The sequence below is a fragment of the Saccoglossus kowalevskii genome, chromosome 20 (genome assembly GCF_978046115.1).
Source record: "Saccoglossus kowalevskii chromosome 20, keSacKowa6.1, whole genome shotgun sequence".
Lineage (NCBI taxonomy): Eukaryota > Metazoa > Hemichordata > Enteropneusta > Harrimaniidae > Saccoglossus > Saccoglossus kowalevskii.
Genome location: NC_140660.1, coordinates 18943881 through 18968338, shown reverse-complemented (window position 1 = coordinate 18968338; position 24458 = coordinate 18943881). Strand labels below are relative to the sequence as shown.

The 24458-nt window shown below is 34.7% G+C and overlaps 1 protein-coding gene and 1 long non-coding RNA gene across 2 annotated transcripts; both read left to right on the top strand.

Moving 5' to 3' along the window:
• On the top strand, positions 1 to 4646 carry LOC102802445 (uncharacterized). Its single transcript, XM_006822960.3, has 8 exons — positions 1 to 151; positions 1702 to 1717; positions 2190 to 2336; positions 2480 to 2621; positions 2774 to 2838; positions 3102 to 3340; positions 3437 to 3723; positions 4479 to 4646. The coding sequence occupies exons 1-8, from the start codon at positions 92 to 94 to the stop codon at positions 4480 to 4482; spliced, it is 960 nt and encodes a 319-aa protein (XP_006823023.3). The 5' UTR covers positions 1 to 91; the 3' UTR covers positions 4483 to 4646.
• A 15765-nt stretch (positions 4647 to 20411) lies between these two features.
• On the top strand, positions 20412 to 21173 carry LOC144361785 (uncharacterized). The gene is made up of 2 exons (XR_014927943.1): positions 20412 to 20595; positions 21090 to 21173. It is a non-coding gene; the product is annotated as an uncharacterized LOC144361785 (long non-coding RNA).
• The last annotated feature ends 3285 nt before the right edge of the window (positions 21174 to 24458 follow it).

Genomic DNA, 24458 nt, shown 5'->3' with positions numbered 1-24458 from the left:
CGAATGGATAAAATCTACCAGTTGCGGATGTTTGTCTGAAGTCTCTGCACAACATTTCCCGTTGAAGAGTATTGTAGGAAAGACAGCAACGATGTTACGTTTATTATTGATTCTTGCGGTTACTAGTTTGACTCTAGCAGTCCCACACGAGGTATGTTCACTCTCATATTAAGTTACCGCTTATTGTGTACATTGTTGTGATCTCTAGTGTTGTGTTTAAGGAACTTTGTCTCGCTTGGCTGATAAAATTTCCACGTAGAGATACAAAGCGCCCAGCTTTATTCATCGAAACCGTCAGCTGAGATAACGCCTCGCTGCCCAATTCCTTTCTTCCTCACTTCTCCCTCCTTCTATTCTACAAAAAAATCTAAGACTTGGCAGAGAAAACGTGCGATAAGCCAATCGCTGCAGCCGTCTCATGGTTAAAGCTTTGCGAAGTTGCCACTACTAAATACATTAGTACAAAATCTATAACATCCTGTAATATATATTTATAATGCCTACCTTATCATTTTAGCTGTTGATTCTGACAATACTGCATTCTCGGGTGAATCACATATGTGTACGTGATGTCACTATACTTTTACCCCCTTACCAACGTCATTTTAGTTCTTTATATATATAGTCCCCTTCCTCTTCTAGACGACTCGACGCTTGGTGTAATCAGAAGGGTGCACATGAGATAATCTTTCACCGTTAAAATTGGTTTTAATTATTCCAGAAAATCAAAATACTCTTTTCGGACATGTAATGACGTTATATACAATCACAAACAATACAATTCTTTCACATTCGATCATGTTATACGTACATGTATTATTTGTTTCATCAAAAGTGCACATGTCATTCTTAATTCAGCTTTGTATCACAACATAAATGTTCGTAGGCCATTACCACATACTTTCGATAAGCTAATGTGCATAATTAAGCTCTACGTTTACTTGGTAGTAAGATAGCATATGTGGGGATACAGCATTATAAAATGTAATTGAATTCAAACATTTTTAATAATTGAAAAAGGGTACATAATACATGTATCGTAGCTGTGCCACTATGTGCATACTGTCCGCTAGAATTAAACTGAAAAAACATTATGGAACTAAAATATAAGCAACAGGGCCTTTTATACAAAAATAATATATATAATACAATATATTGTTCTCTTTAAGTTACATCACGCCATTGTTCAGATCAAACACACGCTTTAACAATTTCTGTTAGTAAGTTCGGGTAAATATGTTTTCAAATGTGACATACTAAAAATGCTGTTTGATGGACGTTAGCTATGCCTTTTATCAAAGCAGATAGAATGAAGGGGACAATACAATACAGTGTCATAATGTTTTTTTGTGAACCTAAGCTCATCTGTGTTAGATTTACAGCTATCGTTCCCATCCTTAGCGGCGGAACTACGTCATAGAACGCTGCACGTTGCTAGGATGCGCACCACTCTACCGTGTGTTTATATGGGCGAGCTGTTGTGGAACGCAACTTTGAAGTAGTCCTTAACAACCAAATTTATGTTTCACATGTAGGGGTAATCTTGTTACTCTCTTCAGGAGAATCTCAACAACTATCCTAATATACATGTTATCGGCCTTTGTTTTCACCGTGGTGGTTGCTAGGCAATGAAAATACCCGAATGTCCGCCCTGAGGATTGGATTAAAAAACTTAAATTCCTTCCTTTTTTTCTTTTCCAGAAATTGATTGAGAAGCGTAAGTAGTCCCTCTCTGTTAGCGAAATAATAAAAGTGTAATGCAAGTTTGTATATCAATTATTATAAACGTGTTCTAAGTTTCGACACTATCTATTCCATCAAGTTATAGAAAGAATACAAATGTGTGCACGGTGTTGGAAAATACAAAGATTTAACTCAACATTACAAAATTACTAACTTTCTGGTTTTAGAGAAAATATAGAATGTATTCATATGTGATAAACATGTAGATAAAATACATCTATCACTCTGAATTACATTGACGATTTCAAATGAAAATTATATTTTCAATGTCACTGTACCAATTTATATAAAGGCAGTTGTATTATTAACGTATATTTAAATTATAAATAATATAAATACTATCAACATATTTATCAGCAGCTACGCCAAATTTGTACTTCATTCAGTTGATAATGTACATCACACACATGGTACACAATGATGTTTTAAACGTGCTTGTTATTTAGGTGACTTGCCCGTATATCACGTTTTGAAAGGACCAATGACCTGGTACGAAGCAAAAGCTAGATGTGAAGCAAATGGATGGGAACTCGCACAACCCAGAAATCAGGCTCAAATGGATGCGATGATGCAATTATATATGATATATGCAGGTATATTTGCAGGCATAGATATATCGTAGTTGTTGCAAGCTCTATACGAATGTTTTAGTCATGAAACAATGGAAACTAATTACAACTTTGTAAATATTTATTTGTATAAAAGGAATTGCCTCATTGTATTTTAATTTTATTAGGTTTTCATTGGATTGGTGTAACCGATGTGGACGAAGAGATGAATTTCGTTTACTGCTCAGATGGCAAAACAATTACCTACAAGAACTGGGATGATGGCGAACCAAATAATGAAAATGGAATCGAGCACTGTGTTGAGGTCTGGTAAGTAAAGTTAGTGTCACTTAAAACACGAGGGGCTTGTATTGCACATGCTTTCACAAATAATCATTTTATAATGCCAACAGACTAAAGACTGCATGGTGATTAGTTGTGACTTACGCAATTATATTTAAGTTAGATCTAATATTTTACAGGAAATTAGCGGGCAAATGGAATGACGTTGATTGTAACATATCTCGAGCTAATGCATTTTGCGAGGGTAAGTATGATTTATAAATCAATCTCCACATAATATTAGTTGCTCTATTCATTGAGTGTGTTGATGCTAACCCATGCCAAATAAAAAAAAATCTTTTCTATATCCCTGATTAGATTGTTCAATCTCTGTCAGTAGCATGCTATATCACGTTTTGTAAACACCCGCACTTACTTTGCTTAACTTTGTAAACATGACTGGTGATTGAAAATAATATCTTGTGTTTTTCACTTGTAATTTAAATCGTGCATGAATGTCTTTATTAGAGCATGGTCCCCACGGTGATCCTCATATGAGGACATTCGATGAGCGTACTTATAATTTCCAAGGAATAGGCTGGTACTATCTTTTCAAGGACTGCAACGACAACCCTCGTTTTGAAGTCACAACCAAGTTTGAACCAAGAGAAGATAGTACACCAGACCAAATCAAAACGCGAACTATTGCAGTCAACGTAACTGTTGGAAATCAATACGCAATTATTGATGGACGTGATGTTACTACAGTAAGTTGTCAGTGTGTAGTATTGTGATAATGCAATCAAAATTGTTTTTTAATTCAGTGATCATAACAAGATGATAAACAATTATTCATTTAACAGGGACGTACAGGTGGACACGTGACTGACGCAAAAGTTATAACAGTCCAGGAAGAAGAGAAGGATATTAAACTGCATTTCACTTCAAAGGACACGACATTCTCTCTCAGATGGACTTTGAGAAAGCACGCATTAGATGTATCCTACTCTGGCACTTTTTACAGCGGAAAGCTATGCGGTCTGATGGGTAATGCAGATGATGATCCCCGCAATGACTTTCAGAAACCTGATGGTACTATTACCAAAAACGCTATTGAATTTGGTGAAAGCTGGAAAGTACTTAACAAAAAGTAAGTTGTATTTTCTTGTACATCACTAAAAAGTGTTGGAACAAAAAACTAGACCTCTCTTATTATTGTATGCTTTGTTTGTATTTGTTTCGTTTCATGTATTTTAAAATGTGTATTGTTCTTATTTTCTGGATATATTTTTGAAGGTGTGGACAAGCAAATTGTTTTGGAAATAAAATACAACATTTCCAATAACATATGTAGCAAGCACATCATCCATGGTGCCAGAGTTCTTTCTTTTAAACCAGGATCATTCCTTCAGATCAAATGTAACATATTGATCTGAATTTTTGATTTTACCATCTCAGGAAATTATTTCAAACCAATATGACATTTGTCATATTATATATGCTGTGTGTCTCTACTGTCTAATATCTTAAAGCAGAAAACAAACTTTGTTTCACCACAATTAATCATCTCCATGTTGCGCATGTAAAATGCACAGTAGAAACTTTTTACGAAATATATAAAATAATTTCTGACCAAAGTGACAATATGATATATGGCTCTCATGAATGATTTAACGATTGACTTGGTAGTTGGCATAGGTGGTCAAAATAATAAAATAATAGTCTGGGCATGTGTCAAACTCGGTATGGGGATGTATTCAAACCACCGTAATGGCAGCCATCTCGTTGATTACGAAATAAATGTTTCGAGCTTGGACCCAAATACTATGAGATGTTACAAAGGTAATTTGTATCTCAGTATTCTGAACTGTATAAGCTAATTCATTTTATCTGTTCATGTTATAGATAAGACTAGGAAGCCAACAACTGACAAATGGATGGGCGTCGTAACAGCTTTATTAGTTTTAACATTTTATGATGGTGGGTTTTTTTTTCGGGAAATTAGTAAATATGTTTTATTGCATCTATTGTGGTTAGTTTAATAAAAAAGTAAGCATAAATGTATCACAAAAATCCCCTGATCATTAACAATGATTTATGTGTAAAGCAGCAGAGTAACAGCAAACGAGATCAATATGATTCGGTCTCCTTCAACAGAGGCAGCATTCAAACTAAATACTATAACTCTAACCGTATTGTGTACACACAAAATGAAAATAACTTGTATTTGTTATATAACTTTGTTTTATTTTCGTTTCGGGTCTGTTTTTGGTCAATTCAAAATTTACCCTGGTGTATTTTATGAATTTGAAGGCTTGAGATACGGATTAGTTATGTAGTTTACATTCTTAACCATGACAGCATTGTAACCAGGTGGATTGATTGAATGGTTTGAAAACCTACCTTCCTTTCGTCTCTAGTAATGCTAAGGACTATTGACTTGCTGCATTTATCCAATCATTTGGGTTTGGGGCAAGACAGATGTCCGAGGGTGAGATTTTGCAAATTGCAGTTCAACATCTTGAATTGGAATATAAGAAATTAGATCAATTTGAATCAATGTTGACCAAAATAGAAATACGTATGATCTTGCCATAATTATGTGTTTAGTTCCCCCGTCCAGAAATTTGAAATGGCCGCCCCAATTTTGGAAAACATTGCTTCAGGGAGTAATTTCGGTAAAGTCCAAAAAAATAATGGCTACACTAACTATCGAGTTATGATTATGAATATGTAAAAAAAGATAGTGTTGAAAGCTTACGAGTTGGTGTCAGAAGCTTATTGTTTGAAGATTTGTAGCTTCAACATAATTTGAGTATGCACATCTGCTTGGTTGTTGGTGTTTTTCTATCAAAATTAGGGGTAAATATGATAGGCTTAGACAACTGCTCATTAGTGTTTTGATACAAAGTATCACTTTGGAGTTAAAATCATATATTGGTGAGCATAGGGAATACAAGAGATAGTCTTTCGCGAGCCTGGCAGACAATGTCCCCCATTCAGGGACGCAACACTAAAGGTCACACATAGACACTCAACTAGAATATGTCAAATAAATGATACTAATCTAATAGGGGTAAAATAAATTACACATCGGTCTACAAGATACATTACTGTAATAATAATAGCCCAGCTCGAAATTGTCTACTCTACCTAGGTCCAAACTCCTAGCTAGATTTCAGTCAAACAGATTAAGGTCGACGAGTTAACAGTTCAATATTTTCAAACGACGAAGCCTCAAGGCATGCATAGTACAACAAACTAACCTAAAGTCACGCTAGACAAAATCTGTGTAGCATCACTGCAGATTGTCCTGTTTCTATCAGTCCTACGTAACATATTGGCAAGGTATTATCTTGAACATGTGCGAACTGTCATGTAGACATTTGCACTGAACCCACGGCACTGGCCTGAAGCTGTGTGTCAACTTACTAACTCGTGTTCACGGCCGTATTGTACAAGCAAACATAAAATAATATTAATTAGCAATGACATTACAAGCTGCCTATCCTAATTCTGCAGCTGGGCAAGCCTCGCTAGCGCACTGGGTATTATCACAATACATTACTATTACAGCAAAAAATAGAATATCACAACAAAATTACATAACGATAATAAACCTGAGATATTGGGTTCTCAGAAAGGTTGATGACTTGGAATGTATTAGCACCCCAAAATTATATCATGAATAAAATTAAAAAAAACGGACGTTGCGTTGGTCAATGTGGCTGATGCTGATGTGGGGAACTCACTAGCATTTTCAGTTTACAACAATTTTGACTCTATTATCAGGTTTAATAACTCTTCTATACTTGCTGAATTGGATACTAAATTTAAACATTTGAAAGTAAAAACAAATTAAAGGGGTGAATTTCCGTATACCCTGGAGCACATCGTTGCTTTTGGTGCTGTTAGATTGTGTAAAGACTTTAGGAGAGTTAATGACGGCACAAAGCGACCCTTTTCCTATCCCGAATATTTGGCCAAGATGAGTTCTTAAAACGTTGCTCAAGTGCAAATCTAACTATTAATTTGTCTGAGAACGATTTTTTAACGCGACACGAAATTGATCATGGGCAAGTGAGCCCCATTCAAGCTAAGGTGGACGCCAATGTAAATAATGCTGCTCCAAGTGACCATAACTCTATTATTGAGAAGGAAGCCTTTTCATTGCTCTCGTCAGTGCAACATAGTTTGTATATAATGTTGCACACCAATATTCTCACTGCTGTTATTGTATTTATCTAATAGAATGTACACGCTTTTAGATGGGAATATATAAACCGTACAAAGTAGTGCCATATTCAATAGAATAAAATAAAAGTACGCATTCACTCAAATTGCCTTCCGTGCACCATGCATTAAGACGGCTCACCACTCACAGGTCACTATTTATATGTGCTGCCGCCTTGCCCATCTCCCTCAGTGACCACTTAACACTGCAGAATTACCAAGCACTACTTTGTATCACAAAAGCAGTCTCATTCATCACTCCAGCCTCAACTAGTGAAATTCCACTAACCTGTAAGTGCAGGCCACTTACCAAACTCATGTTCCAAGTCAGATAATGTTTAAGTTGACTGAAATGAAATAACAAAAATGCTTTGAAACAGCGCCCTTGCAGTTCGATTCTTTCAACAGTTAAGAAACGAAATAAACGAGCTCCCTCTGTATGTTGATCAGTTAAAACATTTATCACTCTCAACTCAGCGCGAACACACTACATAGAGTCAACTTATAAATTACAGGCATGCATTACTATAATTGATTTGCAGCAACAAATGATGATTTGACGCCTTATCTCTCCCATTGACAGCACTTCAGTACATTTCCTACACTATATTTTACATTTTTAAATGCTTAGTAAGTGTTTGAAACATGATTATGATGTTATACAAAAATACTCTAGATGATTAGCACGGGCTGTAAAACTGTTTTGATAGAACACTATTTTATACATCAGTAAAAACAACATTCACTAACAATCCTTTCTTGGTGCTCAAATAAGTTTGAAAAACACACCCTTCTGTCACCGGTATCTCATAATTGACAACACAAATGAAGAAAAACTATTGCATTGAACAACTACAACATATCCTGAATAATTGACGAGTGTTTTTTTTTAATTACAAGAAAAAGCGGGAAATGAACTAATTACCTTCGTTTAATGGTAGAGGACACATCAGCTTATTAGGAGAGATCGCTTCGCCATGTATTATTGTTGTCACGGGTCTTAAAAAAATCATTCTGCACATACACTTGCACTCAAAGTTTACAGCTTATTTTGAATATAAACTAAAATGCACTCGTAAATAAACTGCATATGTTTAAACCAAAATATCAAAAAGTCTCTCAAGTCATTGAACTAAGCAAAACGTCTTCCCAGGAGCATATTATGTGTATAACATGGTTGCCTTGAAAAAACTAGTCTCTCAATATCTCTGCAATGTATGCCCAAGCTCGGGAACAATAAACTGAACATGTACCTTCCTGTGAGCATCTCTTGTTTTATACAGTTGGCGTGATCCAAACAAATCACTTAATCCAAATTAAATAACCTACACAAAGTAAACGTATGCAGTTCAACAACATCGACCAGCAAATGTCCCACTTGTTTTAGTGCTGCCGATTCTTCTGCAAGAAGACGTATTCACCGACAAAGAAATTGCTACGTTACAGTACATTCATTTTTTGGAATTATTTATGTCAGTATACAAGGATACTTTCAAGGTTATCCTACAAAAAGCGGCGTTAGTTTTCCCTTATCCCATTTCAGGTAGTAAAAAAATATAACTATTCATTCGAATCAGCGATCAGGTAAATATATATATCATGTCACTTGTAAATAATGCGAAGAAAGATTCTCGAAATACATAAACGTAATTACTTACAAACGTTCACCACAAATGAAACTTCACCTGGGGTCACCAGCGTTATGCATGAAATTTATGTAAACAATTCAAAAACGAATTCTGTAAATATGCTGTTAAATGTAAACTGTGACGTGTTACTGTATTAAATATATTTCTTTTTTTCTCTTTATAGAAACGATCAATCCATTGGATAAAATTTGTAGGCAATTTCGCCATATTATCCAAAGAAATGCATTGGTTGTCAGATTCGGTAGTTGAGATGATGAAACAAAGATTTATGAACTCCGCCCGAGATTAATCATTACCTTCACATCAAATGAATTCTCAAATATCTGAAATCATACGACATATAGTATGAACAAGTTGTTTAATCGATTTTTTTCTTATTTATATCGTATTTCGCGGCGTTAAGAAATGTTTTAAATCTCGGAGGCGGACATCCGGGCATTTTCACCGCATGGTAACCATCACGGTGAAAACAGAGGCCGAAATCTCTCAGAAAACGGTACTTTGGGATGTTTTTTTAGACTCCTCTAAACAGTGTAACAAGATTACCACTGGGTGTGTAACGCATATAAATTTGATTGTTTAGGATTACTTCAAAGTTGAGTTCATGTCTTTTTCTAAAATTTTCACCGGCTCTTCGCTCGGCGTTCCGCGTTTCTCAGCAGCGCGCGCAGAGCCCATAGAAATACATGGTACAGTGGTGTGCGTTTAAGCAACGTGGAACGTCTGTGACGTAGCTCCGCCCCCGAGGATAATTTTATACTTCCTGTAATGATTTGACTTACTCATATCGTATTTCGTGACGTACTTAACCAACTTTATATTCACGTCTCTTATGTAATAAGCCTCATTAGTATGCAAAAACGCCTCGTTATTAATCTCACGATCATAGAAAGATCGTTGGACCGGGAAATTGTACCTATAATATTGTATTAACTACTCGTGTATATAAGAATATGATATTGCAAAACCTGTGATGATGGACACATTTAAAAGTTCTTTCATCTCTCCATGTTCATATCACTCTTCAAATTGAAATGGATTTTGCGCTGCATATTATATATTTGCCATAAAACGCTAACCATTATAACCATTACAAAACAAATTTTGTGTGGTTAACTATATAACCTTTGATATTGACAGTATACCCAAATAATCTCAGTAGATGAATATGATTAAGCTTGTCAGATGGTGCAAGCAGAGACAGCTGTATATTGTGTCAATATTTACTACTCTCACGGGCCTATATGAAAAGCATACTCAGTATGCATAATTCAGTATGTGTCTACTGACGGCGATAACGACGTATGGAACCATTACTAATCATAAACAGCGTGTTTTAAAAACCTAGAGATTCTAAATTTAGTTATTGAAATATATAATAAATTATTATTTGTATATTGTGGATATTTTAAAAGTATGCTTAGTTATAAAATGGGGTATATAATAACATTATCAATATTTTATATATATACATATCATGAGAATTGGCACAAAGATTAAAAATAGAATTTTCCAAAAAATGTCACAATCACCCTGGAAAAACGTATCGTTTCGCGATTTGAAAACTGTCATCCAGATCTAGAAGAACACGCAATATAAAAATATCATTATTTTTATGAATGCAGTTTATGGCTGTCCCATCCCCACATGTTTGTAAATACTATAGTTTCCAATTATGACACTGTGAATCTCAACCGCCTATATAATGACAAAATAATAACAAATCCCGTAATCGTAAAATACGGACACAAAAGTAGCATAAGTGATAATAATGTTGCATTGAAATAGTACGGGCATTTATTATACGAAAAAGCGCCAATATACGGAATGGTTGGAATAAAGTACTTTCTTATCATAGAGGAAGTACACTTGAAATAATTTACTCTACTAGTGTCGTATTTCTTCGAACTTTCAAACTTAATAATGCGATATTCTTTGACGATTTATTTCAGTTTCCCTCTGTTTTAGCTCTATATTTGAAATAAACTCATAAACAAATCTAACGTGGTACACATTGTCAGAGATCCCTTGTTGAGAAACAACAGTATGCTAAATCTGACAAGAAAATATTCAAGTCGATTGACTACCCTCAAACACTGAATCTATTGTATTTTTCTCTGTTTATAAATAAACGCACATATGTTGAGAAATGTTAGTTTGATGATATTTTGAATATTAATTTGTTTTAATTGTATATCACTAGTACTTCACTGCTGAATTGTGTGTGTCTAAACGTGTGTGGTTTCAACATTGTGACGATTTTCATTTAACTTCACTCCTACCAAGTGATGACCCTCACTATTTTCAAAATTTATATTAATTTTAATATAATTTAAGACAAGTTTGTGTAGCAACCCGTGCTATAATGAAGGCATCTGACAATGTGATATGACTCATGTATCAGATGATTGTATTTATTCAAATGACCTCAATAAAATGTATAACTGTGATATCTTAATTACTGTTCCAGATAAGGACATTGTACAAGTGCTATAGTCTTTATTTTATTGAATTAATTAGAACCACCCTGATCATTTCTAGCAGCTATACTTTTAAACGGCGTATATACGCTATTAAAACACATGTGCTCACCGTAAATGTTAATAAGAAAGGCTATGATCAAACAAGACATAATTCAATATTTTGTATTTAATGTGTATTGTAGACGAGCTTCTTATATTGTAAATACAGTATTTGTACATGCCCCCATTTACCCTAAGCTGTCTTTCATCTTACTCTACCAATATTGGTATTACGTTACTAATAATCTTCTAGGTTTTTATTTGACGTTTTCTTCATCATTTTTTCCAGTTTAACAAATGTCTCCATCCATTGTACACTAGATACCAGCTCATATATCCATACAAGTTAGGCGTACAGTATAACAAATCGTTTTGATTTTTTAGCGTGATTTTGTCATTTTCATAATAAACAGCAAGTAGATGGTACCTGGTAAAGTGGTACAGCGATTATGATTACAGCCTGAGTACAATACACACAAAAATGGGCAGTAGATGTACAAATGATGCCTTCACGTTAGGGAGTATTTTGTACACGGAGTAGAGTTCACCGGGATGACAGTTGCTATACAACAGCCACTTCCCATCACCATTAATCGCTCGCATTCACCTGGAACCTAAAAATAGACCGTATTGAAAAAGTCACATGATATATCGTCTGAACATGCAGGTTCAAATGGCTGACATTGGTAGGCGTGCTTTGAAGGAGAACAGTTTCTCGCCATTTAACTCGACACATATGCACATCATGCTCATTTGTTCGTGATATATGTTCTCTGAATTTATCTTGTTTACGTTATCTCAGGAAGATGGCACTGGCGACCAATGAGTCTTTGATGTTATGGCTTTAAGATTTGTAACTGCGTCTTCGCCCTGTTTTAGGCAGCATCATCACCGTTATCAAAGCTACAGTAACCCCAATCGTCATATTCATGATAATATTAAGAAAGCCAGAAAAGTTTTATTAATTTTTTGACACGAACGATTGACTTTTATCTCATTCAAAACCTTCATTGGAAACCTAGATATACAGGAACCCTTTTCAACAGACGAGCTAGTAATTTATAATTGTCGAACATGGTTCTGTGGGTTGCTATGCCTACAGAGTGATACACCATTGCGATAGCCATTGCTCTTATCTACGCTTATCTATCATTAGTCACTTTGTATAGTGTTGTTGTAAATACGACAGACCTTGAAATGCGATTATACAAATACCACGTCAGGCTGACTTATCAGGCTATATGGTTTAAACTGTGTGGACAGTACGCCGTCATCTCTTCGTCGCATCAACATTAACGTTAAGGGAATATGACAACTTAAACACTTATTATACAGCTATTATACAGCTATAGTCTGGATTTTAAATTATAGCTAAATAGGAGTAAAGAATGTTAACAGCCATGTCGTGCGATTTGTAGTTTATCATGACCACCAAATAAGCAAATGGGAAAATGTGAGGGTGATAAAAAAATACCACCACTAGATCCCTTAATCTTTCAAGACGACCAAAATACAGAAATCAGTGTGCTGTTAGAACAGTTTTGCGCAATATTACATCCTTACTCAGACTATGGTTCTTGTTTTGATTGGGTTATTAAGTCATATCACAATCACTCAACGTAATTCCTACGTTCATTTAATTACAGTTTATTCAAAATATCTCTCAGACTGGAGTGTTTTTGTGATTGACATTCAATCGATCATACTACCAGATGGGTTGACATGCTTACCGAATGATCATGTACAACAACAAAATAGTGGGGGAGTAATTCATCCACAGAGTGCATTAACATTCTATACACAAACTTTGGTTGTTGTCAACCCCAATCTTTAGCTTTGAAATATCATCTTAGCCCGGACTTTATATCCTTGAAGAGTTCTTGTAATCGGGCTTATCCCATACATACATGGCTTGTATAATATCTAATATATAACACAGAAATAACCATCATTTATGTTTGTTTGTATGTGTGTCATTACATTGATTAAACATAGCCTTGCCTCCCAGTAGAAAGAAATTCACATCAATATTCATAGACACCTGTAAATATTGCTTCAAATAATGCACTTCTTTAATTTACTGTAGAGAGCGATGCACAAATTTTGGGTCCCTCAGTTTGTATTCATATTTGTTATCAAGTACAAATGAAGTCAATTTCAACGCCGTGGTTCCTAGATTAATTTCTTTTGAAAAAAAAATTGTTTGATGTTTGTTAGAACCATCCAAATATCAAGAACTATGAATGTCATAAATATCAGCGTTGGTATAAATAGATTTACTTTGAATGAGTTTATACATAGACGACGCACAGTTGACTTATAAAGTTTATACAACCCCTTAGAATCATTCTTCTACAATACTGAGCTGTCGTCTGCTCGTCCTATAATTTTCAACTACGCCATGTACTGTGACAACTAACTAACACATCATAATTCTCATACAGCTTAAATGGTGAATTTTATAAATAAATGGGGGTAATTTTACTAACCAAGTCGCGCGACTCACAAGGTAACATGACCACTGTATAGTTGTGCAGACAATACAACCATTTAACCTCTGATTCAAGACAGACGAAATTCTATGTCATTTTAGAAATGTTTCGCGCAAAAATACAACTTTTATCAGACTATGGTTCTTATTTTAATTGGGTTAAGTATGGTATTGTATGTCATGGTCAAACATTGCAAACATTACGTTCAATTAAAGCGGTGGTCATCATCTGCGCACGCGTGGGAATTAAGTCCTAGGCGACGTTAACTAGGCAACCTTCGCTAAACACGCAAAGGTTCATGGGTAGACGTTCGTTTGGAAACAACCAAACGCTATGGCCGTCTGCTAGATGCCAGATTAAACAAATCACCCAGATTACCGTGAGTCTGTGATTGACACATATTCGACCTTGTCACCAGATGTGTTGAAATGACAGTCCGATAAACACTGTTCTTATCTTGGTCAATCATTAGCCATTTGTGTACAGCGTTGCTAACAACAAACCTTGACACGAGTGTACAGAGACCACATATATCTAGCTCATAAAGTTAAAACTACGTCTATGATATACTCCTCGTCAACATTATTCCGTCGTCTGCTCATCGCATGAACTTCAACTACGCCAGGAGATGTGACAATTTAAATACTGATTATATAGCTTAAATGGTGAGTTTTAGATTATTACTAAACAAGAGTAGAGAATGTTACCTGCCATGTCACACGATTTCCAGGGTCAAATGGACCACAACAGACATCGTAATTTTTGTAGATAGAAAAAATATGCCAATGAGTATTGTTTTAGATATATTTTGCGGACGATTACAACCTTTCTCAGACTATGATTCTTACGGCATGTAGCTTGTGACAACACTACGAGGAAGACTATCAGTATTCAACATGGGAAAATTTTTTCGTTTTATAGGAAAGAAGGTATTTTACTCTTTTACCGTGGATTTATGAAACAAGAGTTATAGGCATGCGTGTAGTCAATTAAAAATATTAAATTGACGCTTGTCTTTCATTATACTAAAGTAGCTAGAAAGAGGAAACATGTCGTATATGAGTGTAGATTTTTTGTTTTCAATTTATGCAAATCCATGAAATCCATGTAACTAAAAGCTAGGGCCAAATGTTTCAAATGTACCATTACGATTTACAAGACAATGCGAGAAGTGAACATTTCTGGGTTTGAAATAGATTGTGCTGTCACAAAATAGTGTTTCATATAATATAAATGAGTGGTGATTTAGTAGCCTGGGGGGAAATATGGTAAACATTGAAAAACAGTTTCTAAAAACAAAAAGGACTTAATAACCTTCAGTTTATACTTTTTCATTTATTTCGATAACTGGGAGCATTTCTCTGTCTTGTAACGCTATTTAAACAAATAGACTAAAATAAAGTATCAATAAAGTTATTGTATTTATGTAACTAGGAAGCATGGATTTTATTAAAACTTTGGTCTGCTGAGACAGTGGGGCTATTTCGATCATCAAGTTTCTTGTTACGCGATCTTATATTAACCACTCAAAACATATTTTAAAACATGGACAAATAAAAGACAAGTATACAGTTGTTATCCTACTCTCAGTATTCTTTGTTTTATGAGTTGGAGTCTAAAATCACAGACAACCATTGCTGCAGTATGGAGATTGTACATCATAAACACGATTCGGCATGGGGTCCTAGGATCGAACCGTTTTCTTTTAAAAATAAAAATAGGGACACCTAGGATAAGAAGTCACATAAAGGAGATTGTACAGCATAAACATAATTCGACATGGTGTCCTAGGATCGAACCGTTATCATTTTTTTTTCTCATTTTTTGGAAACGAGAGTTTAAAATGTTGTGGAAATTAGCAAAAAATTGTATTTCCAAACTGGCTTCTGTGGTTAGAAGAATTTGCTCGTGTCTCAGTGTCTCAATACTTGACTCCGTGAGATGTGATGAACATGTTATATATTAATATCAACATAACACCAAATATAATTCCCAATTACCGAGTTCCTTTGTTTAACGTCTGCGAGCGGAAGTTGAGTTTGGCTATTTGCAGATCAATTGTCTAGCGTACATGAATAAATATTATATTTATGTGTTTCTCTATATCATGATTTTCTAAAACATTAAGTTTGTGTGTACTGGAAAGACGTCCATTTCGAATTGCTCATGAACTGATTGTATTTAGAGCGGGGAGTCGTCACGTGTGTACGCTAGAAACTCAAAGGTTCATGGGTAGACGCTTGTTTGTAAACAATGACACGCTATGGCCTTCTGACGCATGCGAAGGTGATGACACCTTTGCTTTAACATAAGAATTGAAACACAAACTGTGCATGAAACTATGAATCGTTTCTTCACCAAGCACTATGATTTGTATAAAGTGGCTTTCAACTTAATTTATGGTAGGCAACATGTTGTATACTCGGTAGTAACTTCTATCGAGGTCAGAGTATTTATATGAAGACTTTGTACTGTTGCCTAATTCACGATCGGCTATGTCGATGAAGTTGAGTGGTTGTTAAATGACAAAGAGGCTGGAGGGAATGTACACACGTTTCTTTTTAACACTGACGAGCATTGGGATGTCAGTGTCCTATGGCAATAACAGTTGTTTCCTCCTTCAAATTGATGTTTGGTGAATGTAGACAAAAGTAAAGTGGAAACACCAATTAATAAGATCAGCAGCGTAAAACACCATTATTATATGCGAAATATCAGCAACTGCACAATGCGCACCAATGGTAAACACAGATGTTTGCTTCTATAGGAAAATACTGGTCAATCTGTTACAATAACCTAAGAGATTTAAAGAGGTCAATTATTTATTTACTTATTTCAACACTTTATAATGGTGTTTGTTTGTACATGCTCACACTTCACACGTATACGCTGACGCAGTAGAAGATTAAGGGGCAGTGACCCAAAAACTCGCAAATGAAATAGTAAACAGGATATTGAGTGTACACATTGACGATCACAAGCATCGTACAAATATATAAACAATTCTTTCCACGTAAATACTCGTGTATTAACTCCTCGTAATCAAGGTACAATACAAAGTATAATAACTTTTTTAAATTGAATTTTTATGAACCGATTTACCCCAGTTTACACATATTTGGCTGTATGTTATTCCGGAGATATTTCACAAAACATTAATTACATTTTGTTTTCAAATTTGTTTGACATTCCCGTGAGAATACAACTGGAAAATAACATATTTCATTATTTATGTACATGATACCGTGGATGTTATATGTTATATTTTACTAACGGTAACCTAAATCAAAGTAACTTAAGAGGCGGGGATAATTCTGACAATGCTTCAGGGTAAAAGATTAAATGTATCATCAACAAATACAGATCGTATAGACGTGTACAGTTGTAACATCCGTTAAGCAATACAATAATATTTTCTACCGATCATTGAAATTGAAGCCATTTATATATTTCTCATTTGTTAAACACGCTGTAGAAAGCAAAAATACACATTCTTCAGAAATCTTGTTAAAACCTAGTCAAAGATTATGACAATGTGTTGTCAATTGATGATTTATGATTGCCCATGAAACGTTACAGCATATTTTACAATGTCGGGGTTAGGTTAGACTTGCTCGCTTACACTGATGGCAAGTCTGTTCGCAGTCACATGACTTTCCCGTTGACCCCTCGTTTACGCGATTTATATTTATTTTTCAAGAATGTTTCATCGGAATCGCAAAAGACAAGCATGTCTAGGGTTAGGTTTAATCCAACATGGGGTTTCAGTTTAAATTTTGGAACCGAAAGAATTACTATTACGTGTAAGCAATTTGCTGACAATTTATTGAGTTACAATGCAAGTTCAACCAACTGATAAAATATCTTTGTATCAGGAGTTTATATTCAACCTGAAGAATTTCTATATTCATGAATTTGATGTGTAAACCTGTAGATCTTGTTTTTATTGGCCAAATTATATCAAAATCTTGGGCCAATAGCTTTGAGTTATCAATAAAAACCAATATATGAATAAATAATTATTAAAGTCAAAGTAATATTTTTGAGCTATTTATGTCTCACAATATAATACACATGTTTCTTGTAAATTTTTGTCCTCAGATAATCAAAAGGTGACAGAGCGATAATGCTTACACCCAGAAAGTTACTTCTACTTATCGCTGCACTCCCAAGGTATTTATATATATGTTATTAACATATGCGTCAATTCAATAGCAATTGCCATATCAGTACACAATAAGCAAACAGGTGTTTCAACATAATATTACTTATTAACAAAATGTTCAACTAGAACCATAGCGAACTCAAATCTTTGGTGCGAATAGCACACACCAATCTAAAGCAAAGCAAATTCTATAGTTAGTCCAACTATGCTTACCTTTGCTACATGGGAACATGTAGACGACATTCAAGGTAAATCACTCATACAGAACCACACATACGTCAGTTAATATTTATGTATTAGTGATTAAAAAACACAAAAACCGAATGATACGTTTGGATCTGACCACAGCTAGATTGAACGACAGTTGTTCCTGAGATAGCAAAAATGTCAAGTGAAGGCTGTGTTATATTGTCTGATTGATACATGTTTCAAATAAAGTCATTATACCAAGGTGTGAATTTTACATACTATTTTCAGGAGCTTGCACTTGTTCGTTGCTGTTGACCGCCTTCGTTCGCCATTTGTGATAACCACTTTGATTGTGACCACTCGCTACACACTGTACTGTCCTACTGAAAGACTTATATCGCTGCAAAAGCGACAGTGTCAATATGATTCGAATTATTTCATATAAAACAAATGGGAGATTCTTGAATTCAATGGTGTTTAAAATAATTGTTAATACATCTCAATATTTAGCTTCTAAACTAAAGTTAAAGTTGATTAGAAAACATGATTTCATTTGTTAATGTTTCTTTCATAGGTTAACCAATAAGTGTATTTCATTGCCAGAAATGAGTGGACAAGATGGCCGACTTCCGCCCTGGCCAGTGTTCCCCAGTCAAATAAACATCACAGGATGTGCCATAGAGAATGCATTGCATAAACATCTATTAAAACAAAATTTAATTTTGAGTTTATATTTTTCATTTTTTCACTTTTGTGTGCTTCGTAATAGACAGGTGACGTTCCAAGCTTTCGATATGTTATAGATGTTTCCATCAAAACTCCACCATTAAATGCCCAACTTGCCGTAAAACCTGATGATAAATCCTACACTGGCCCAGTGTATTACCAATGGACGATATGTAATTGTGTGCCAAACTCTATTTTTAAAAATAGGTAAATGCAGTAACGCAGGTGACTGTTCAAGTTTGTTTGCTTCGTTGTGGATACTCTCTGGTTCAATGAACATGGCGACGCAGCCAACGCAGTTGTAGACGCAGTATTCGCTGCCCAAATTAGAGTTAAAATTCATGCATTTTTTACACAGATGTACGATCCAGTTGTTAGCAAATATAACTGTTTTAATCCAATTAACAACAGGAAGTAACCTGAATCAAGATTTAGTTTATGTCCGTTATTCCATGTTAAAAATTATCCCACTTTTCGAACGCGAAGCACTATCGCCATACTGCTTTTGATGCTGAAGGTCAGACCACAAGATCAATATATTGTATCGGCCGTTTTTCCTCTTTGTAAAAAAGGGTTTCATCTCACTGTCTGTCCGCGAGTTGTGTATTATTCTACGACAGTCTAGACTTTTGTTTTGTAATGCGTCAGACAAACGTAATTTGCATACCAATTGCCGTTGACTGCCACAATGATATTTACAAGATTAGTCTGTCCACATATTTTTGTATTAAGTATATAACGGGTGGCTGTCTTCAATGCCATCTTAAGAGTGTACCTAAGGGTATCTCGTTCTCTGGTAACCACAACCATTTATTACATGGCTTCATATGATCAGCTGACAAATACAAGTGGACACAGAACAAAGGAAACAATAGATTACCTCACTTACTATTGTTTCCAACCCCAAGCTGTGAACTACTTAACATAACAATATACTCTCAATTAGGCTAAACAATAGACCTTAAAAGTCTATGACATCATCCGTTGTCATGTAATTATAGTCACTGCAATGGGATAGACAGGAAATCTCTACTTGACCAGATTCTATTGTCTATTTCTGGCAATGTGTTTTGATGCAAGGATTGGAAAATAGTAATTTTAGTATTTTAGTAATTACTAATAATAGTAAATAATAAATTGAAATTGTTTTTTTCAGCATTGCTTGGGAGTACAGGAAAGAATCATACATACGTGATATAATATCAGAAAGTTATGGTGAAATCCCTGCCATACTCTCAGATGATCATTTACAAATCGAGACAAGTGGCAATCCGCATCTGACAATCAACCTACATTGTGTATCAGATAAAAAAGAAGAATTTTTTAAAAATTGCATGAGAAAACTCTTCGATCTAGATGCAGGAAGTTTAAAAATAATTATAAATTTCCCTAATTTGTTCAGGCTGTTCATGTTTGAGAGTGCAGTCAAATCAGGAAGCCTAACAACAGCTTTTGAAAATATTCTAATGTCTAAGGAACTCAGATACGAAGCAGCTTTACGTAACATTCCTGTGTCATTGAATATATCATATAATAAAGAAGAATTCGATCTTCTTGTCAAGTATTTCATAAACCGTAAGTTCGTTATATTTATTTTGCTTATTCACTGTTATAACTATAAACAAATAGCAACGTGGAAAATATTTATTTGGTGCTGTAAAAGTAGATATATATTGAGTGATTGGTCAAATTGTGTACTCTGGGTGCTCTTATAATTATAGCAGCTACATTGCATATGTATCACATAAAACAGGATATTTATTTTAATTGTGTATATATTTAATTATGTCAATTATTTAGAATCCATCATCCGTCTCAGAGGATGCTTTCATCAACAAATTTTATTTTGATCGTTGTATGTTGGATTTCCTCAGTTGTTTATTGCATATGGTTATAGGAGATGGTGGTGGATTGGCAGTTAGTGGGATAGAAAATCACATTACAGAGGATGCTCATTATGAAATTGAGGATGACATAGAGCACACAATAGAAGAGGTGGAGACAATGACTGAGAAGGAATTCCATGATTTGATCCTTGCAAAACAAGTAAGCGTTTTCATTTGTTTACTAATTGTGCAGCCTAGGCTCGAAAAATTGATGAACTAACTAAGATCTTATGATTTTTATTGCTTATATTAGTTGTTGGTTTAACAAATATGTTTCTACCTAATATATTATGCACTATAGAAAGCTCGTTTTATGAAGACACACAATTCTTCACAAAATGGTCCGTAGTAAATTCTTGGGTAGAACTTGGTCATGTGTTTTCTTTTGATATTGAAAAAGTGGTCGCAGAAAATTATTTATGTCAACTTTCAAACATTGTAAATCAGATCGAATTTCACAATTCTTACACAGTTTATAGGCAACCTCTGGTTTCCATTCAGTACTCAGCACAAAAATGACGTAACACACCAATTATTTATTTATGACAACTAAACATGCGTATAGAGAGAATGAGATTGTGCCAGTGGTGGCAAAATAGTAAACTGTTTTGTAATACATAATTAAATTTATTTTACAATTATTGTATTTTGCAGGTTGAAACAGAAATTATGTTATAAAACACAAAGCAAGTAGTATTGTGTAGCAATCAATAGTGGCGTTCATTATGCAGAAAAAAAGTCGACAATAATGAACTATCATCTGATCTGCATTTAAATACTTATGTATACGTATTTGCTGTCAACATATACTGAAGTTTTATTTTATTCCATCTCTCCGCGGGGGTATTTCTGAGAATAACTACACGTCTGTAGTAGTTTACTAATGTTGCACAATGGGGCTTTCCAGTATAAGCAGATTTGAAGTTGCTTTGGTGGTGGCATTTCTGACTGGCCATTGCGGACAATTAATATACACCCAGAAAACATGTAATACAAATATTACAACCTGAATATACTCGTTAGGACAATTCGTTTGCTGATCCACACGCACTAACAATTTTTCTCTTTACAACTCGTTTTTGAAACTTTGCGACATTACAATTCGTTTTCAATGTATCATTTTTACCTTATTTCATGTATTGTGAATTGCTTGTCATGTTATATATAAATGAACATATCTGATAATATATGAACATGTCTCATTTATTATGCAAAAACAGGCTTTGATAATGTTGTCTAATTCCTTTGAACTTACAGGGTAATTATATTAAAATTTTTGTCACAAGGTATTTTGATGCCAGTGAGGTCACTGAGTTCATCTCTATGACAACATGTTATTTTGTTTTATTAATTCATGGCTGTTATTAGATATTTTGGCTAAAATAGTGAATATTAAGTTGGAAGAGGTGCGTGGAAACTTCTAGCATTTGGTCATTCCCTACAACCCGAGTGGAATCTCCGATCCTATTGTATTGAAACAGCACAAAGGAAATTGGGAACACCTGGACATATTCCAAACTACAATTAACACTGAATCAAACACCTTTTGGACAACCTTTTCCAGTTTTCGTACTACAATTAACCCCCCCCCCCCAGACGACAAAATCTCAGTTTTCACACAATTACACTCATCTTCGACGACAATGTTCAACAATCAAACTTCCAATAGACGACAGTTTCCATTAAACTCACCATAGAAAATACAAAGAAAAGCAGGAATATTTCACACAAGCCAATGAAACAAGGATTAAGTTTTTGTTTTGTTTTTAAATAGAGAGGATAAAAATTACTGGATTTTCGCCATGTTAAAGTGTGAAACATTAAATAATCCTGCCCGAATTACGTTAGCGAAAAATAAAATACAAGTCATATACATTATTTGCTCCAATAAGTTATTCCAATTTCAATGAAATAGACATTTAGCAATGGATGAGTTGCAGAAGTATTAAGGTAGCGAGAAGGGTTTTGTGACGTTTTCGAATAAAACATTCTCTGTCTGTTGTCTCGTTCAAAACAGTAATTTAGCTTATATATTTCAAAAGACTAAGTATAGGGGTACAAGTTCGTACAAACTGGACAGTCATTGTTTACATAATTATCACGTGACATCAAAAATGGCGAATCTTGTAAAAATGACTAAGTCCGCGATTGCAAGAGCACACTGCGGAATTTCCTGGTGACATTTACGTCATGCATTGTCCGTAATCAAGTCCATTGAAATGTGTCCCCGGTAATCAAAATACCTATTATTCCGATTTCTATGCAGGTTTGTTTTTTCTTTCCCCAAATTATTTCATACTTGGCACCTTTAACAAACTATTATTCTATGACAAAGCATTTTCTTAAAAACCCAGACATATTTCGCACCATCATTATCTTTTGAACGATAACTGCGAGTTTGAATGTCCTAGTCCGAACGCACTTGATTTGGCGGCCGTCCCAATTAGTCGTACTCAGTCAAAACCTCAACTCGAGAATAACGCGAAAAACAGTTTTGGTTAATAAAACACTGTAGATTTGCTGCATTATTATAAATATACACTAAAAATGGCCAAAAATATTAAACTCTGATATCATAGAACTCATAAAGAGTGTCAGATAATGAATAATTTCAAGCTCGAGCGTGAAAAATTAAGAAAACTGCTGGCATTTGAGTCCGTACTCCAGGAACGTTCGGGTTTCCATTGTTATGCAAACGCACAACGAGGGATAATCCTCTGACAAATATTACTGTCCCACTGTACACGCTGACAGTTTACAAACAAGCTAATCCTTCAAGTGTCTCTGATAAGAGATCTAATAAAACGGTTTTCATGGTGAAATGGCCTATGTTTGAAAAAAAATTGCTGTTTCAGATTGCGACACTGAGTGGCAGATTTTTCTTTGCCTCGTCTGTCAACGCTTTCTTTTCTTCGCCATTGCGTTAGAAAAAATGGTATTATTAAAATAGAATATTGACTTGGGAAATAAAACGATTTAAAAGAAAGTTGCGCAAAGTTACAGAACTTGTTTCGCACAACCCCTCACCCGCTTCCGCTTTCCAATCACCTTTTTCACTCGCTTTTGCGACCGCTTGTTGAATTCGACCTGACAATTTCCGCTTTATTTTCGACCTCGTAAACCCCGAAATATCACCGCCCGCTCGCTCGCGCGCATTTGAAATTAGTATTAATAGAAAAATTTCCGAGGTTCACATTGTCTTATAATTGTCTTTCTGGTTTTTATGAATGTTCAACAGCTGACGAAAGTTCAAATACTTTTTGTTTAAACTATCTATAATTATATGCACGCAATCTGACCCTTGGACCTCGATTTGGCTTGGACTGAATATTTTATTTTGAACAATATTCTGACGTGAAATACAAAATGTATTTCAACACAAGTACGACATGGTTGTCTGGGTTTTCTTTCCTGGTTGTTGAGTCTTCGCAATGTGTTTTGTATAATTATTGTTGTTTTTCCCCGAGGCAAAGACAAGGTGAAGGACCATGAAGCTAAATGGCAATTTCATGCATGAACTGAGTGAAAGGAAATATTTCTAAGCCTAAAATAAAACCTAATATTACACCTCTTTGTGTATTTGTTAATTTTACATATGATTTTCATGACAGTATGTCTGTAAATATCTAGAAAAATCTCGTTTTTCGTTGATAATTTTGATTGTTTAGAATGTCTATTTACCGTGTCCCAATATTTTGTTTGGAATGTCGATCCCAGTTTAGGAAGAGAGTCGATCAACACAATCAGCCGAAACTGGACAAACATTTACCGTAATTCATGGAGATCATGTCCATAATTTGTGGGCTGAAACCCCAAATAATTAAACAAGTACTATTATTATTATAATATATATTTTATTTTACATCGCAAAACTACAACAGAGCTAGAGTTGTTCGCGGTGAAACAGTCGCCTTGAAGTCGATGCAACTTCAACTAGCCATTTCTTACCTTGAAATAAAGAAAAAAAAACTAAAAATTCGAATCCATGAAACTCACGAGTTTTTTTGACATTTGTTGGCAACT

Coding starts and splice junctions, on each gene's coding strand:
- LOC102802445 (XM_006822960.3), top strand. CDS start 92: ATGTTACGTTTATTATTGATTCTTGCGGTTACTAGTTTGACTCTAGCA. Junction 2,622..2,773: donor GAGCACTGTGTTGAGGTCTG/GTAAGTAAAGTT, acceptor AATATTTTACAG/GAAATTAGCGGGCAAATGGA. Junction 3,341..3,436: donor ATGGACGTGATGTTACTACA/GTAAGTTGTCAG, acceptor TTCATTTAACAG/GGACGTACAGGTGGACACGT.